This window comes from Prosopis cineraria, unplaced genomic scaffold (genome assembly GCF_029017545.1).
Source record: "Prosopis cineraria cultivar Desert tree isolate PC_DT_omini unplaced genomic scaffold, ASM2901754v1 PC1398, whole genome shotgun sequence".
NCBI classification, from domain to species: Eukaryota; Viridiplantae; Streptophyta; class Magnoliopsida; order Fabales; family Fabaceae; genus Prosopis; species Prosopis cineraria.
Genome location: NW_026556723.1, coordinates 8,418 through 27,469, shown reverse-complemented (window position 1 = coordinate 27,469; position 19,052 = coordinate 8,418). Strand labels below are relative to the sequence as shown.

The window sequence follows — 19,052 nt, the reverse complement described above, 5'->3', positions numbered from 1 at the left end:
TCTTAAAAATTATGGGAAAGGACCAAACAATTCTTGGTTCTTTTTGTAATTTTTGGATCCTTATTTATGACTTCTAGGCCCTTCATTGTAAGTTTTTTGGTAATTTTTAAGATAACTTATGTCATTTTTTAGTCAATTAACTGCCAAATTTAACTTTTATTAACACCAAAAGTCAAATTATATCATTTTTAAAAATTAAAAAAATATTTACATAATAAATAAATTTAGAATCTATGATGCTATTGGGTTAAAAGTTTAGGGATAATTTGCCTACTTACTCAAAATAATGATCTTAACATCTGTGATGAGAAAAATATATTTATCATTAATTTAAATTTTATCTGAGAATATTAGATATTAAAAACTAAATTGGTTGATTATTAAATATTAAATAAGTATCACTATAATACTTGTGTGGTTGTATGTTCTTTAATTTTATATTGAATTGATAAATAATAAAAACATGACTCTAGAAAATGAGATAATTTTTTATCTTATAAATAATAAGAGTCCTTGAATGAATTGGATTATAGTATCTGCTAAATTTTTTAATAGGAATGGAAAAATATCTGTTAAGATTTAAATAATATATTTCATCACAAATTCTGTCCATATTCATATTGTTCTCAAAATTTGCTGCGGAATTAAAATCCCGCCTAATCCATGGTTCATTTCATTTCGCGGGCGATTGAATTTCAATTTCCTTCAAGAGGTTTAAAATATCTCCGTCTTTCGCCGTTTCAAGCCCTAGCCATCCAACTTCTCTTGTCCCCAACTCGTTTCTCTCGTGGAAATCCTTCTCTCCGATTCACTATCCTGGTACATAATTCCCTTATCTCTTCGTCATCTTTGACGCCTTTTCTTTTGTTTTTGTCATTTCTACGTTTATGTTCTGATTGAGTTTTGAACCAAAACTGATTCGGCTATTCCGCTGCAGTTTTCGACATGAAAGGCGACAGATCGAAGGCGGATTCTAAGAAAGCTGATGCCAAGTAAGTACCATTCTCTCCTAAATTTTTTTGTTATTTAAATCCTAGCAGACGCTCTTTAGTTCGAGCGATCGGTTAAGAGGAGGAAAATGATCAGGCCCTGTAAGATCTGGGATCTGAAGTTTTGTATCATCTCTGGCCAACTTGCTCAGATGTCGCTCTTTCGTAGTTGGTAGTTACTGCTTCTATTTGCCATGGCAGGCTTGCTGTGAATAAGAAAGGCGCCGCCTCCAAGGCAGGCAGGAAACCAAGTAAGGGGAAGGCTGCGAAAGACCCTAACAAGCCAAAGAGACCGGCCAGCGCCTTCTTCGTTTTCATGTAATTACTTTTTCATCCTTCCATTTTGATTTTCCTTTGCGCTCTTTCCTGTTTCCACCGGATATAGTTCTGGTCAAAGCTTTTACCATTTCGGCAAGGAATCAGTAGAGTTTTTGAATGTTGGGATCTTTTTAATGACAAATTGCACCTGCATATGGAGGATGCTAGAAGTAGTTGCCTCTACACGAGGCCTGTTGGCACATTAAAACTTCTTTTGCCTCAGTCCAATCTTCTTTTACCCCCTCATGTTCCTAAATTTTATTCTTACAGGGAGGAGTTTAGGAAGCAGTTTAACAAGGAAAATCCTAACAACAAAGCAGTGTCTGCCGTAAGTTGTTACTATACATTTGATTTACCGGACATTAATTTAATAATTGAGCTGTTGTTGGTTGTGCTGATATGCCTCTCAAACCTTATATTGTTTAATTCGTCAGGTTGGCAAAGCTGCTGGGGCAAAATGGAAGTCCATGTCTGATGCTGTATGTATTCTCTGTTTTTTGTTTGTTATTTTTTCTTGAGTGTGTTGTGGTTTGTTCTTCAATTTAAAACAAGCTTGGATGATTTTAGGAGAAGGCACCCTATGTTGCTAAAGCAGAGAAACGAAAGGCTGATTACGAGAAGAATATGAAAGCCTATAACAAGCGACAGGTGCGTCATTGCGAAACACGTGTTTTTGTACTAGTATCATGGTTTACTTTTCCAGCTTGTACTTATCGTGTTTTCCTTGCGTGGCTTGTTAGGCGGAAGGTCCAAATGCTGCAGAAGAAGAAGAATCTGAGAAGTCAATGTCTGAGGTGAATGATGCGGAGGGAGGAGATGAGGAGGGCAGCGATGAGGTTTGCTTAAATTTAAAGTATTGTTAGTTTAGTTCTGTGTCCATGAAACTCTTAAAATCAATATCCCATTGGCTTTAATGTTCTCGGGTGCAGGAGGAAGATGACGAGTAGCAAATGGACTATAGCCATTGTTTAGCTGATCTGAACACCGGCCTTTTGATGACAAGTCCATCTCCTACTTTCAAAAAATATTCATGCTCCCTTAATTGTTGCCCCTTCCAAAGGTCAATAGCATAGTTGGTAGTCAACTTCTATAAGTACTTTTTAGTCTTTAACTGAGTGGCGCTGGCCTCTTGTAGAGCTTTTAGTTTGATGATGCTTATCTTTCTGGAACCTTTTTACTTCTGTATTAATAGGCTGTGTTGGAGCATTATTATGGTGCAATCCGTTGAATGATGCCGCATATTTGTCATTGTTATTCGTTACTAGAATCACGCGTACAGTCCATGATGATTTGCTGATCTTAGTCTGGAGTAGGACGCGTTTCGAAAGTTATAATCTATACGTGATTCACTATAAGTTCAAAGATGATGGGCCCTCCTATATCTATCAAATACGTGAATGGACAAATCAAGGGAACTTCCGCAAGAGTTTGCACGTCGTCTAGTCCATCACTAGCATTTTAATCAATTTCGTATGAACTTCCAAGCGTTTCGCTTTTAAAGTGTGGTTCTAGCAGCACGTCAGCTCAATCTCTATAATAAAACTGAAGAAGAATTGGAAAATGTTGTGCGTATTGCTGACGTGAAGGGTATGTTATTTACATTAAAAAATAAACAATACAATAATGAATAATAATTATATAATAATATTAAATAATATTTTTTTAGTCATGATTAAAATGTATATATAATAATGATAAAATATATATGAAGAATATTTTAGATAACATTTCCCTCAAACTCAAGATATAGCTTAAGAGAGAGCAATTTGAGTTTGTTTACTAAGAAATGAAAGCAGCTTGGATGAAAGGATTTCGTAAACAAATCTGTTGGCTAATGCTTAATTCAAATTGGAACAAGTCAAATGGTGTTATAAACATGTTGTCGAATAAAGTGATAAACATTTTCAATATATTTGGTCTGCTCATGAAACATATTATTGTGAGCAATTTTGATCACAATTTGACTATCACAATATATGTTTATGGAGAAGCTTTAAGATGCTTCTAGTTCATCAAGTAACTAATGAAGCTAAAGTACCTCAACGATCGTGTCTACTAGTGCATGGTATTTCGATTTAGTACTAGAGCAGGAGGTTAATGTTTGCTTCTTATTTCTCTAAGAGATAAGAGAATGGCCAAGAAAGATACAAAAATGAGTTGTAGGTTGTGAATCATCACGAACACTACCCCAATCAGCATTTAGAGTTAGTTTGTAATGCAAAAGAGGAGCTAGCAAAGAAGTGAAGCCCATTATATTAAGTGCCTCTGATATAATGAATGATTCAAAGAATTGCTGCATAATAAGTAGTTCAAAGTCCCGACGTAAATTGGCTGACACTATAGACTACATGAGCAATGTTAGGACAGGTCACAGTAAGATAGATGAGGCTCCCAACTAGCTAGCAGTAACAAGTAAGATTATCTAATAAAGTGCTATAAGTGAAAGCATAATGAACATTCGGCTCAAGAGGAGTATTTTCAACCTCTTTGTCAGAATGCTGAGCTTGGGATATCAAATCAATGGCATGCTTAACCTGAGAAAGAGATATACCATCTCTCCTATGGTGGACCTTAAGCCCAAGAAAATAGTTCGGTCTACCAATATCCTTTTTTTCAAATTACTAGCCCAAATATGTCTTAAGCTCCTGGATTCCTGTATCGTTATTGCCTGCGATAATTGTAACCTTCCTGAGATTAAACCGCAATTGACTCTAAATCATGGCAACATAGGGCTTAATCCTCAAAAGATTATCAAATTAAAATTTTATAAAAGGAATTTCTCAAAATTCTGTTAAAAGAATCCTAATCTCAACATTTTAAATCTCAAACATGATTTAATAAGTCCAAATCAGAGTTTTGAAAGTAAAGCGAAAGCTGGAAAATTGATTGAGACCCAAAATAATAAGTTTTAAAACTCAAAAATAGAATTTGTGTAGAAAGTATCATGTGCGTCGTGGCGTGTCTTCTCTGTGCCATGTGCCATGGTGTATTACACGAAATTTGACAACATCAATGTTGTCATTTGATGGCACAGGGCGCGAACTTCCAACGTGTCCTAAATCTCTGTTCGACATTCGATTGAGATGGTTCCGGTATCTATATGGAGCTTTCTCCTAGCTCTAGCTAATGGCACCAGTTTCACAGTTAAACTCATTTCCTATAAATAGTTGGACACCAAAACTCATTTTAACTACTTTTTCACAAAATCTCACAAATAGGATGTCCCAACTCAAGCACATGTGCCAATAGCTTACACCAACCATCCGACCACACTCAATGAACACTTGCTGTAACAGCCCTCTGGGTCACCCCGCCTCCCCGAGGTCTTTTCCCAGCGCTGGACACTCTCCCCTCAGGCCCCACAACAAGGGCGACCCCACCCCTTACGGTGAGCATCAGGAGACAAAGGCTTCCCCGCAGTAGTGTGCAGGATTATTCCCCTTGCGGAGAGCCTCCCCAGGTTCGATCCTCCAACCTCTCCTACATAACAAAGTTGAGGCTGAACCTGGTACCATTGAGTCAAGTTGACTCAATGGTACCAGGTTCAGCCTCAACTTTGTTATGTAGGAGAGGTTGGAGGATCGAACCTGGGGAGGCTCTCCGCAAGGGGAATAATCCTGCACACTACTGCGGGGAAGCCTTTGTCTCCTGATGCTCACCGTAAGGGGTGGGGTCGCCCTTGTTGTGGGGCCTGGGGGGAGAGTGGAGGGCTGTTACATAAAAGCTCCTCATAATTGATACAATACTCCTGAGTAAAACCTTAATTGGCCTTATGTTGCTTTAAAGAGCCATCAAAATGAGTCTTATTCTTATAGATCCATCAGTATCTAATAAAAGTTTTATAAGGAGGAAGATCAATAAGATTCTAAGTATGCATTTTCTCTAGGGCCTATAAATCCTCAGCCATAGCTTTCTGCCAGAGGGGATCATGAGAGGCTTCTATAAAAGATTTAGGTTCCTAAAATGAGAGAATGATGGAAAAGTAATGCTAGTCATTGAGGTAAATGGGAGGATTTCTTTCACGAATAGGTTGGGAGTTTGTGGATGATATAGACTTAGTAGGTTTGACTTATGCTGAAGAAGCACTAGAGGTGATAGCAAGCACATCTGGAGCAGGCACGGTATCGGTCATTAAAACAAACTTAGTAGAAAAGTTTGTACCTGAGTCATTAGAAAAAAAAATCAATTGAAATATCTATAAAAATAAGAGGTGAGGAAGATAAGAATGATAAGAGATTGATTAGAGACAAAAACTTGATATTTTCCTAAAAGAAAACATGTTAAGAAATGTAAAATAGTGAGAGAAAGGATCTCAACAATGATAACCCTTATGTTCAAAATCATAAACAAGAAAATAACAAACACAAGAACTAGCTTGAAGCTTGTTTGTCTCATAAGATGGGAGAAGAACAAAATAGGCACAATTAAAGACTTTCAAAAAACTATAATCGAGAGGATAATTATGGAGATGCTCAAAAGGAAAAGTGTCACAATTGATAAGAGACAGGAGTCAATTAATGTAAAAGACAGAGGTTAAGGTTGCTTTACCCTAAAATCGTTCAAGATAAGAAGAGAAAATGAGCAATGCTATGATAAAATCAAGAAATGATGGTGTTTTTGATCTGCATAACCATTCTGTTGAGAAGTGTGAGAATAAGAATATTGAGAAATAGTACTCTAAGAATCAAGAAAGTTGAGTAATCTAGTGTCATGATATTCCAAAGCAGTACTGCAATGAAAATTTTTTATGGCTTTAGAAAACTGAATATGAATCATGGTAGCAAATTTGATATAAAATTCATATAACTTATAATACCAAGTTTGTAATGCTCATACTCCACAAAACACATTTAATGAATAAAGCTCATTAAAATCGAGGGATTAGCTCTGAAAAGTGATTACCAAAGGTTTAATTTAAAAGTAAGGGATCCCAAGTTTTCTAAATAGAAACAATTAAAATCAATCAAAATTTTTCATATTAGAGTAAAAATAAGTTTCGAAAGCATGAGATACCTCAGAGGAGTGAAAGGAGTTGAAAACGGTTGAAAACAAATTATGCATTGAAATACAGAGCAGTGAGCCACGGTGGACGCACTCTGCACCGCGGTGAAGTGCTCTCTATGCCACATGCCGCAGCTTAGGCACTATGTGCCATAGAGTGTTGCACGAATTTTTCACTGGTTCTGCTATCAAAATGACAGCAGAATTGAGGAACTTTCAACTCGCCCCGATTCTCCATCCAACGTCCAAATAACGTGATCTAAGTGTCTACGAAAAGCTCTTTTCCTGTATTAACTAATGGCATAATGGCATAAGTTTTACTTCCAAAATAAGTCACACTAGGAAGTTGGACACCTAAACATATTTTAATCACTTTTTAACACTTTTACACAAAATTGGTGTCCAAAACCCTCAACAAGTGCTAAAAGCTTTTTCTAATATCTAGATAATGTCCAATAAACTTAGGACTACCAGTACAACATGTCACAAGCACCAAAATATCAATATAACAAAAATTTACCTCTCAACCCCATTTTACTAAAAACAAAGAGGGAGGTAATTTGCCATTACATTTAACTCAAATCATTCAAAACATGCTCAAAACTTTATTTCTATAATTGCATTAGTATTTTGACCTTATAAATATATACATGACAACATAAACAAAGGTTAAGGGCCCTAACATTTTTAACAACCAAAATAGTACAAGTGAGGTAATATGCATCATAAAATTGGCAATTCAAATACTATTACACATTTTAGAGCTAAACTAGAGGAATACGGAAGGAATATGCTAATTCCCCACCTCTGTAGTCTTCTTCCTTTTAACATTAAAGTTGGAACCTGAAAAGTATTAAATAAAAGGGGTAAGTCTAGCTACTCAATAACCAAGATTAAACCTACCCTATGCAATTATATATCAATTATAAAATAAATACATGCACAAGGAGATCAAATTTATAAAAACATGTCCCCATATATCACATTTTATCATTATTACTCTATAACTTCTTTACTTACATAACTAGGTGCATTGTCACCATATTCTCATATATAAGACAAGACTCATGCTCTTGCGACTTGCCACCACTTAGCACGTGTGACACGTCAACCAACCTTATATCCTCCTTATTTTTTCAAATTGAAACCATGGGTTATACCACTGATTAGGGCTCCGTCTGTGTGACTGGACTACCCAAACTTACTAATCTTGAGGTATGACCCAGCTAAAGATTGCAAGACTCACTCTCGGGCCACGGCTTCCCCCATTCTTGAATCCTTGGGGTGTCTCATACCCTAGGCTATTCTCCATATTGAACTGGTAGAGATAGCTAGGTTCTAGTCCCTCGACAAAATATGGGATAGTCCTTTAACAAATAGTGGGACAAGGCTATAGCCCCCGTGCACCAAAGGGCAGCTTAATTACCATATGAATTTTCTCTACTCCCAAATCCTTAGGCGAACTCATGCCACTGATCACGCCATAAACCATACTCACTTGTTCTCACTTTTCACTTTCATATACTCACTATTACAACAATCATGTTGGGCTTATGACCTTGCGTTACCTAAGTGTATATTCTCATCTTTTTCTCAAAATTCATTTCTTATTAACACAATACTATTTCTACACATCATAACATTCATTTCTAAAAAATAAAGGCATATTTATAATACAATCCTCTTAACTTTGCACTTGTATTTTCAAGCTCAAAAATAGCCTTTTCATGCACTTAAAGAAGCTAATATATAGTTCTTACTTAAACAATCAATCCCATACATGTAAGCATTTACAATTTCACATTCACAATCAATTAACATATAACTACCCAAAGTAAATTTTTCCCCCGATTACCTCAAATCTTGAGAGTTTAAAGGTTTACCCCTCAATCAATTAGCTTCTAATTTTGAATTTTCACTCCAATAGGTGACCAAGAGCCAAAACTATAATCAACTAAGTTGAATTCCATTAACACAATAAACTCAAACATTTGAACTTTCAATCTCTATTTTTAAATTGCCCAACCTTCACTTTACAAAAGGTAGAGCTTAACCATTAGGTTTAATAATTACTTTTAGCCCTCAATAGCATAAATGAGCCATTAAATCTCTATTAATGGGATCACAAACTTCCAATCACCAATAATAAATGAGATTTTTAGACATTTATGTGTCCAACAACTCAAGACACTAAAACTTATTATACCTAGGTTTAAATACTCTAATCTACCCCTATTAACTCCATTTGAGTCAATAAATTTAGACCTATAACCTATATGGATTGAAATCTCACTTCTATTATCAAACTTTAACCATAAACTCATAAATATGGAAGCAAAAAGGAGATTAATGAGTATGATACTTACCTTGGGTATTTTTAGCCTTTAAAATACTCTCAACGTGATCCTCAAATAAATGCTAGCAGAGCTGTGATGTGTCTCTTCTTTCTCTCTTTTCTCTTCTATTTTTCCTGTCTCATTTCATGTCTGATAAAGTACAGAAAATGGCCATATGCCACGATGAATGCATAATGCATCGTGGCGCATGGCACAAAGAGGTCCTCCCTCGCTCAGAGATGGCTATGCGCCGTGGTAGACTATCTACACACTGCAGCATATGGCGCAACAACTTTAACTCTTATTTTTCTTCTCCTTTCGATGCCTGAGTAGTCTGCCTAGATATCGAACCCACAACTAGGGTTGAAATAGCATCAAACATGATTATTAGACCTCTTTAGCCACACACCACTTCAATTTACTTAATTACCCTAATTAAGTTTAATTAATCAGGGAATTAAAATTCGAGATGTTACATAATTTAAATCGATGTTTCATCATATAAATCTAGATAAAATAGGAAAAGTCATAAATAAAAATCACAAAGTATCAGGATACCCTATAAAAGGAGTAGATGCAGGGCCCAAATCTCATAATGAAACAAATCAAATAGAGAAGCAGCAATAGAATCATTTTTATGAAAAGACAAAGTAGCTTGTTTGGCAATTTGACGAGAAATGTATTATAAAGACTGATTATGAACATGACATAAAAGACTACTATAAACTAAAATATGCAATTTACTTAAAGAATGGTGAGCATGCAACACGACGATACCATAAGTTGAAAGAAGAATCAAGAAAAGAGGATGTAGAGGTAGCACACAATTTGGGAGTAGCGATTTTAGGTGAGTGCATTGAGGTAAGCTTGAACATACGACCAACTTTGCACCTGATCCAAATAACTTATCCTATCTGAGAATTCATCACAACATAACCATGTTTATTAAATAACACGTCATAACCCATATCAATAAGCTGTCTAATAGAAAGAAGGTTGAAGTTAATAGTAGGAACAAAATATGTATCATGAATGAATAGGGAAGGCAAGGAGACAGTACTAATGTGACTAACATGCATTTGAGAATTATCAGCATGGTGTGTGGGATAGACAGTAGAGTTATATGTCATAAAAGAGAAGAGATTTTCCTAACTTGTCATATGATTGCAACAAATAGAGTTAGAATATCAGGTAGATTTACTAATGAAAGTAGAAAAGGCAATATATTTTCATGCAATTTATTATCTCTATTTGTTTTCACGTGACTTATTATCTCAGTTTGTTTTCTCTCCCCTTCCCTTTCTTGTTGCCTCAAGCCAACACAGGTGATCTTTGTAACTCTGCAATGGCCTATGTTGCTTTTTTGTTGAAGGTAGACATATTGAGGTTGGAGCCTTGAGTTCAAGAACGCATCAAGGTAGGGAAGTATAGATCCAATAGGAGAAGAATGGAAGATAGCGGCCACATATCCGAAGCAAAGACACTCTCAATGCAAGAAGAAGGGATTAAGGACGATGACAAGCAAGAATCAACGTGCATAACACACGCGGACAAGATTAGATGGCGATGACAGTAATCTCTAGTCAAATTTGCCAGAGCAAAGGAGAAAGAGGTGAAGATAATAGAATGAAGGGTTGTTTAGCGAGAAGAGGATTAGATAGTGAAGATAATGAAGAAAGAGAAGCCTAACATCCACTACTCACTTAATGTAGTGTTGTAAAAGCTAGGGCAATTTACTCTATGAAGAACACCCACCCAAACCCTGATATTAGTTACAATTTTTTTATGCAAACAAGAATTTTTAGCCTTTTAACATTCCAAGCTAGGTTTAGGCCATCTCAACCTAGGTTGGGATGATGTCCAAACATACCCTTAGACATGGAGATAAGGTTAAAAATGAAAATTAAAGCAAATTTTTAATACAAGTCGCATGATGTAAGGTCGCTCTTAGCAATCCAATACTCAAACAAATATAACATTAGTAATCATGATAATTAACCCTAAAGGATTACTCAATTATGATTAACCATTTAAAAGTATTTCAAAAAATTTAAAAACATTTCTTTCAACATTTGGGATCTCAAGTCTAATCTTTATAAAACCAATCAAATGTGATTTTAATAAGTCAAAAAATAAGTATAATTGCATCTGGAAGCATGAGATTCCATTTAGGGAGTCAAATTGACTCTAAGCTAGTTAAAAAAATCAATGAGTGAAAAGTAAAGGGACATGTAGCAATATGTGCACATACATCGCAACTTGGTCTTCTTTATGCTGTACGCCTCAGCATAAGTGCCATACTCCACAACATGTTGCGTATAATTTGACATGTTGTCACTTGACAGCATTTTAAGGTAATTTCGATGCACCCTATTTCTCTATTCGACATTTAATCAAGTAATCTATGTGTCTAAATAAAGTTCTTTTCATAATCTATAATGGCATTAGTTTTGCTTTCAAATTATTTCACAGAAGAAAATTAGACATCTTAACACATTTTCTCAACTTTTCATACTTTCACAACACGAGGGCGTCTAAAACCCTACATATGTGTTAAAAGCTATTATTAACACTTATACTATACACAATAGACTTAGGATTACCTATGCAACACACCACATGCACATAATAATAACACAATCCCATTTTTACTCCTTAACCCTTTAATATCAAAAATAAAAAGAGGAGGTTTAGCATTGCTTTTGATAAAATAATTTCCATAGTTATAGACTTTTTAATATTTTTATACTTGCACTAATATTTTGACCCTATTAGCAATAATCAAATTTACGTACAACATTTCAACGACCAAAATACAACCATCAATCATAAACATCCTTATAGTGTAAGTATAAATAAAAATGCATTCCCTAATTAGCAATATCTTATCAACTACACAAAATAAAGTGAGTTTAGGAGGTTATACAATAAGAACGCTTAAAATTCCCAAGGCCTTAAAGCCTTTATCCTATCTGTCCTCAAGCTAAAGCTTGTAAAATGTTAAGAAAAAATGATGAATACAAACACTTAATAACTAAATTATGCCTATCCTATGCAATTATTTATTAACTGATGGTAAAATATGTATAACATTTATAAACATGGATTTGGTATTTGCAATAAAATTCACATATATCCATGCTACTTGAATAGTCACATCATCTCATTCACATTTCACTTATAATATATGTTGCCATATGATGGCAATCAAATGATAATGATATCAACAATTATCTCAACTTGCCATAAATTTAACAACCATGCGACACATTGGATAAAAATGCATAATTTAGCCATTCTTATATTTTTCTTATACCTTTTGACTAAAATTATGGGCTATTTACTCAAATAGGGCCTTGTCTATGTGAATGGACTATTCAAACTCATCAATTATAACGAGTGATCTAGTCAAATATCACTATACTCACTCTTGAATCACTGCTTCTCCTATTCTTAAGTGTCGTAAACCCTATGATAATCTCCTTAACAAACTAGTGGAGTTAGTTAGGTTCGAGTCTTTTAACAAATAATGGGATGATCCCTTAATAAACAGTAGGACAAGGCTTATCCCTTAATTCCAATAATTGGTGGCCATTACCAGGTGGAATTTTATCTACTCATCTCCGTAAGTGAACTCCTATCACACAGATCATGCTAAATAATATACTTACTCATTCCACATGCTTAATATTAACATATTGGATTTACGAAATACATTACCCATGTAAGCATTACTGGTATTTTCATAAACATCCTGCACTTTCATTATCAATTCTGTAACATATTTTAAATTCTCATTTAATCACACATGTATTATCATATGCTAATAAAACAACCATACTATATTATCAACTTGACAAATAGCATGCCTTGACACATAATTACGAGATGTGTGTTTTCAAATAATACTGTACAAATATTGCCAAAGTGAGAAAATTAATACTTCGCATATATTGCACATTTGTTGATTCATAAAACCTCATCTTTAAAGTCTATTATTACATTTTTTACAAACATAAATCAGTCAATAAACAGTTATATAAATGATTTTTCCCAATTACCTCATTTGAGAGGTTAGAGATTTACCACTCAAGTTAATACTTCTAAAGCTTGCTCTCAATTTTAAACTGATGCACGAACAATTAATCTACAATTAATAATGTCCAAAATCATCATTATCATAGTTTAAGCAATTTACTCTCTTCATTACAACACTTGAAATATCCCAAGGTGCTCATTTATAGCATTTAAACTTATTCGTTATGTTTATTAACTTCCCTCCACTCTAACTAGCATCATTAAACTCCTAGCTGATCATTAATGGTATTCAAACCTCTTTAACCACCTTATTTATAATGAAAATTCAGTTATAAAGGCCTCTTCAACAACTAAAATATGTAAACTCATAAATTCTAAGTTTTAAATATTTCAAATAACTTTCATTATTTTCATTTGAGTTAATGGTCTTAGACCTATAACCTATATAAATCGAAAATCAACTCCCCTTAATAAACCTTAACAAAAAATGTAAGAGAATGGGTTGGGAAGGAAGAATAAAAGATTAAGAGACTTACCTTTAGGGTTTAATAACTTCAAAATGTCTCCAAACCTCTCGAAATTGAAGCCCTAGCAGGGCTCTTCGAGTGTTCTTCATTTCTCCTTTTAATTCTCCTGATCTTTCCCTTTGATTCGTGTCTTATTTATACAAAAACTAAGGCATGCATTGTGGCACACATCACATACACTTTGGCATGTGGTGCTGAGAAGCCCCTTCATGTTTTCTAATTAAATGCGCCATGGCATGCAACACACTTACTGCGACATGTGGCACCGAGACATTCTTTTCGATTTTCTTCCCCTTTTGATGCCCAAGTGACCCCAATGTTTCTTTATACCCAAATCTGTGGATGAGACCATAATAAAAAATGCTTAATAGTCCTCTTAGATCACACACCACACTAATCTTACTTAGTTATCCTTGACTAGTATGATTAATTTAAGGATGTCACTTATAAGATGAAGGGAAAATTACGTATGGGTTATGTGGAACAGACTTATTCAAAAATAAGTTCCTTCAAATTTATGAACCACAGCCAAATTTCTTGGAACCTAAGTATAATTTGAAATTAAAATACAAAGACAATAATATGATTACTTGTAATACATGATTAGTTTAATTATTTGATATGTGAAGTTATAGTTGTAAAAAGTTAAAATGATAATTGTAAATTACTAACGAACTGGTTGTAAACAATTATAACTTTGTTAGTATCACATGAGAGATTTAATTATTAGATATGTAAAGTCACTATTGTCAAATATTGATGTAATATTTGTGAATTGCTAATGAGGTAACTGTAAACAATTAGTGTTAAACTTTATTAGTAATTCATGATCAGTTTAACTATTAAATATATGAATATATAATTATAAAATATTGAAGCAATAGTTATAAATTACTGGCAAGATAAACTATATATGGTTAGTATTAAATTTGTAAGTTTAATGCACAATCAATTTAACTATTGAATATATAAAGTTATATTTGTAAAAAAAAAATTGAAATGATAGTTGCAAACTAATGAAGTTATTGTATTGTAAATAAGTTAATTGATACAATGTATTTTTAATAAGAATATTATTATTTTTATACCTTCATTTTAAATTATACTCAGATCCTCAAAAACTTGTTTATAGTTTTTAAATTTTATAGAACTTATCTATAAATAATTATTCATAATTTTCCATGTTAGATGGGAAACACTAGAAAAGAAAAAAGTATACGGACATCATATTACTATTAGCCGTGTTTAGCTTGCATGAAGCTCATCCTTTGCATCATTCCACTAGAAAACTTTCGGCCAAATTTTATTCCACAGATGTTGATGGAATAAATCTGTACACATCCTATTGCTTGTTTAAAGTCAATACTGCCCCCACACGCTCCTCCTCTTCGCACCATCCGTTAAAATTATATAATACTATATATCAGGAAAGTAATTAGTAAAAGTCATCATTAATTAATGCTTTTCACATACTCACACGTAACACGTTGATTAATATTAATACTTTAGATGTCTCTAAAAATAAAAGGAAATAACAAAAGAAAATAATTCATTTTAACAAGGGAGAATCTCATTTAAGGACCACAATATTTATGTATTTACAAATTACATCCAAAATATTTGAAATTTCATTGCAAGGAGAATTTAGTTGAAATAAATGTTTAGTGTAAAATAATTAAATTGTCCTAACATTTAAAAACATATAACGTTATGGACTTAACAAATAATAGTAGTGGATTTATAAGTAAAGTTAAAAATTTAATAAGTCTTGATTGATAGATTTAACGTGGGTTAGATATAAATGCATAGGCAATGTTATGAACTTAACAACCAATACAAGAAAATTAACAAGTAAAATTATTAATTTAACAAGCCATAATAAATAGATTTAACACAAGTTAAATAATGCATAGATAAAGTTATGGACGTAATGAACAATACAAGGGAAATAACATGTAATGTTTGAGATTTTACATGTTAATTTCAAAATCTTACAGTATAATTTCAGAGTTTTTTTTAGATTTGATTTGTAAATAAATAGCTAAGAAAATAAATTTATATAATTTATCCACCAGGGTCTTGTATTCCCCAATCCGCACTGCTGTAGCGCAGGGTAATCTGCTTTCCGCCTTTCCGTCAACAGAAGAGGAAGGCACGAGAATGGGAAGAAAAAAACTTGGCCAGAAACACGCCAACGAAAACCAGTGTCAGGAGCTTTCGGAGTGCTTAGCATTTACGCAGCCAATAGACAGACCGCGCATGGATCGATGACGTGTCATTATCTGTGTTTACCTGTTTGAACTCTTGAGCCGGACCGGTTTTTCTACAGCGTACCATATAGTGACGCTCCATGCTGCCCTGCATCGCAACCCTCCAAGTAAATCGAATCAACTAAATTTCATTGATGATTCAATGATTCTAATATATCCATATTATTATTATCATTATTATTATTATTATATCATCAAAAAGGCAGAAGAAAAATGGGACTCATATTAACTTTCAAGAAAATATATGCAGTTTTTTTTAAATGGCCATATTTCATATATAGATTTATCTGATTATACATGAATTTTATTCAGAAGAAAACATTGCAATGGCATTGATTTTTATCCACTAATTATAACACACACACGTACATGCATAAGTATTGTGTGCATATATTCAATAAAAAAGGTATCGAAAGATTTTATTAGAAATAAATATAGTTTATAAGTGTTCATGGAACAAGACAAGACCAAAATACTCTTGTCTTTTGTTTGATCTCAAAAAATGAGTGGGATTGGTTTTTTATCTTATATTTCATCTTATCTCATTTTAAATGGGATCTGATTCTCATGATAAAACAAAAAAAAAACATGAAAGAGAGATTTGATTAATTATAATTATTAAATTTTATGGCTTGTTAAGCTGAAAATTAAAACAACATAAGTTCATAAATTTAATCATTGAGTTACACTAGCTACACTTTAAAATAAAAAACACAATCATAACAATAATACTTTAAAATCAAGTGCACAATAACCTTGAATGATTTCCAGGTTACAGATATTATAATAACAACATAATTATTAAGTTACATAATTTAAATGAATAGAAGGTTATGTAAAAAGAACATAAAATAAATAAATAAAAATATATACTTTTATTCTAATTAAAAAAACAAAATATTAAACATTAATAAAAGAAACAAGTATAATAATAAAGTCGGGATAGAATAAAATATCTTGTCCCATTCCAAACATATTCTTACCTGTCTTTCTCTTTTAAAATGAAAATAAACTCATTCCATTATAATTGGAATGAATTGTGTTAACCAAAATAGGACAGACTCGATCACTAAATTTAATGTTGTCAATACAATGTATCTTATGATCCACAATAAATTAAAATAATCAAGGTAATACAATAAATATCAGATGTAAAACATTAAACATTAAATTAAACTAATTATTAAACATTGAATGATTTTATTTTTTTACTTGCGTGGTTTTATATTATTTAAGTTTATATTAATCTGGAGTGCCTTAACAAATTAGGCTAAATTATACAAAATTTTTCTAAATATAACTATAGAAAATGAAAACATTTTTCATCAAAAATGCTAATTTGATTAATCTGATAATGAAAATATTAATAAATATTAAGGACTCAATTAAATTAAATTCTCTGTTATGATATAAATATTTTTTTCATCGCAGATGCTGTCCATAAATTTTTCTCAAAATTTACGCTGCAGAGTTAAAATCCCGCCTAAACCCCTAGTTGATTTCATTTCGCGTGCAATTGAATTTCAATTTCCTTCCAGAGGCTTAATATCTCCGTCTTTCGCCGTTTCAAGCCCTAGTCACCCATCATCTCTTGTCCCCAACTCATTTCTCTCTCCTTCGGGAATCCTAGCCTCCAATTCACCATCCTGGTACGTAATTCCCCAAATTTTTTCGCCATTTTTGACGCTTTTTGATTTTTGTATTGTTTTTTCTACGTTTATTTTCCGATTGAGTTTCGAAGCAGAACTGATTCGGCTGTTTAGCTGCAGTTTTCGACATGAAAGGTGGCAAATCGAAGGCTGAATCTAAGAAAGCTGATGCCAAGTGAGTTTCATTTTTCCTTAATTTTTTTGTTATTTAAATCCTAATAGATGCGCTTTCGTTCGAGCCCTAGGGTAAAAGGAGGAAAAAAGTCAGGTTCGTCAGATCTGGGATCTGAAATATTTTATCCTCCCTGGTCAACCTGCTTAGACGTCGCTCTGTCGTTTTTTGTTATTCCTTTTATTTGTGATGGCAGACTTGCTGTGAATAAGAAGGGCGGCGCCGCCACCAAGGCAGGCAGGAAATCAAGTAAGGGGAAGGCTGCGAAAGACCCTAACAAACCAAAGAGACCGGCCAGTGCCTTCTTTGTTTTCATGTAATTATTTTTTTAATCCCTCCAGTTTGATTTCCCTTGTGCTCTCTGTCCTGTTTCCACCGGATATAATTCCGGTCAAAGCTTTTACTCTTTCAAAAGGTATCAGTAGAGTTTTTCACTGTCATAATCTCTTTAATGATAAATTGCATCTACGTATCAAGTGTGCTAGAAGCAATTGCTTCTCCACGAGACCTATTGACGCTGAACTTCTTATTGCCCCTGTCTGATGTTCATTCTTTCCCTCATTTTTCTAAATTTTATTATTATAGGGAGGAGTTTAGGAAGCAGTTTAACAAGGAAAATCCTGACAACAAAGCAGTGTCTGCTGTAAGTTCCTGTAACTCTGTTTATGATTTTTAGAGAATTAATCTAGTGGCTGAGCATTGCTCTGCGTTGTTTTAATATGCCTGTCAAACCTTATATTGTTTAATTCGTCAGGTTGGCAAAGCTGCTGGGGCGAAATGGAAGTCCATGTCTGATGCTGTATGTATTCTCTGTTTTTTGTTTCTTATTTTTTCTTGAGCGTGTTGTGGTTTGTTCTTCAATTTAAAACAAGCTTGGATGATTTTAGGAGAAGGCACCCTATGTTGCTAAAGCAGAGAAACGAAAGGCTGATTACGAGAAGAATATGAAAGCTTATAACAAGAGACAGGTGCGTCATTGCGAAACACATTTTTGTACTGGTATCATGGTTTACTTTTCCAGCTTATTCTTATCGTGTTTTCCTTGCGTGGCTTGTTAGGCGGAAGGTCCAAATGCTGCGGATGAAGAAGAATCTGAGAAGTCAGTTTCTGAGGTGAATGATGAAGATGAAGGAGATGAAGAGGGCAGTGATGAGGTTTGCTTAAATTTTAATTGTATTCTAGAGGCTCTGCCTGTCAATCTCTTACAATTAATATCTCATTGGCTTTAATGTTCTCGTGTGCAGGAGGAAGATGACGAGTAGAAATGGACTATAGCTGTTCTGAACACTCTTGTCTTTTCATGTTAAGCCTATTTCCTGCTTCCAAAAAATATTGCTGCTCCCTTAATTGTTTTGTGTTGTCCCTTCTGGAAGTTAATAGTATAGTAGGGATTTAAGCTCTATTTGTACTTTCTAGTCTTTAGCTGAGTGGCGATGGCCTCTTGTAGAGCTTTTAGTTTGATCATATGCTTATCTGGCTGGAACCTGGTTACTTTGTATCAATATAATTGGGTCTATCATTCGCTGCATGTTGTAGCCTCAGTTTTTCTGTGATGTTTGTATTTTGTGGGTTGATGCAAGAAGCTCTTCCTTGTTATGCATGCTTTATGTGTATGCAGTAGCTGATGCTTCATGTTTGCTTGTTTGCAAGGTTTCAATTTTGTTCTCTCCGTTGTTATTGAGTTGGATGACTTCATGAGCAATTCCATCATGTATTGGAAATTGTTGGTGTCAATAGAACTTATTGTTGCTG

General features: G+C 33.7%; 2 protein-coding genes across 3 annotated transcripts; both read left to right on the top strand.

The window, feature by feature from the left end:
• Positions 1 to 684: 684 nt before the first annotated feature.
• On the top strand, positions 685 to 2,568 carry LOC129300031 (HMG1/2-like protein). Its single transcript, XM_054938554.1, has 8 exons — positions 685 to 819; positions 938 to 992; positions 1,191 to 1,307; positions 1,578 to 1,635; positions 1,742 to 1,786; positions 1,875 to 1,955; positions 2,048 to 2,143; positions 2,237 to 2,568. Exons 2-8 carry the CDS (start codon positions 946 to 948, stop codon positions 2,252 to 2,254), a joined length of 462 nt encoding a protein of 153 aa, XP_054794529.1. The 5' UTR covers positions 685 to 819; positions 938 to 945; the 3' UTR covers positions 2,255 to 2,568.
• Positions 2,569 to 16,969: 14,401 nt separating this feature from the next.
• LOC129300029 (HMG1/2-like protein) lies at positions 16,970 to 18,828 on the top strand. Of its 2 annotated transcripts, none has more exons than XM_054938551.1 (8): positions 16,970 to 17,128; positions 17,249 to 17,303; positions 17,497 to 17,616; positions 17,886 to 17,943; positions 18,055 to 18,099; positions 18,188 to 18,268; positions 18,359 to 18,454; positions 18,545 to 18,828. In XM_054938551.1, exons 2-8 carry the CDS (start codon positions 17,257 to 17,259, stop codon positions 18,560 to 18,562), a joined length of 465 nt encoding a protein of 154 aa, XP_054794526.1. In that variant the 5' UTR covers positions 16,970 to 17,128; positions 17,249 to 17,256; the 3' UTR covers positions 18,563 to 18,828. The 2 variants fall into 2 exon arrangements, with proteins under 2 accessions (XP_054794526.1, XP_054794527.1); XM_054938552.1 differs by having other exon boundaries at positions 16,993 to 17,128; positions 17,243 to 17,303.
• Positions 18,829 to 19,052: the final 224 nt, after the last annotated feature.

Bases quoted from the DNA above. Each gene is read 5' to 3' on its own strand.
- LOC129300031 (XM_054938554.1), top strand. From the start codon at position 946: ATGAAAGGCGACAGATCGAAGGCGGATTCTAAGAAAGCTGATGCCAA. The intron at 993-1,190 runs GTAAGTACCATT...TTGCCATGGCAG, and splicing joins TCTAAGAAAGCTGATGCCAA to GCTTGCTGTGAATAAGAAAG. The intron at 1,308-1,577 runs GTAATTACTTTT...TTATTCTTACAG, and splicing joins AGCGCCTTCTTCGTTTTCAT to GGAGGAGTTTAGGAAGCAGT.
- LOC129300029 (XM_054938551.1), top strand. From the start codon at position 17,257: ATGAAAGGTGGCAAATCGAAGGCTGAATCTAAGAAAGCTGATGCCAA. The intron at 17,944-18,054 runs GTAAGTTCCTGT...TTAATTCGTCAG, and splicing joins ACAACAAAGCAGTGTCTGCT to GTTGGCAAAGCTGCTGGGGC. The intron at 18,100-18,187 runs GTATGTATTCTC...GGATGATTTTAG, and splicing joins GGAAGTCCATGTCTGATGCT to GAGAAGGCACCCTATGTTGC.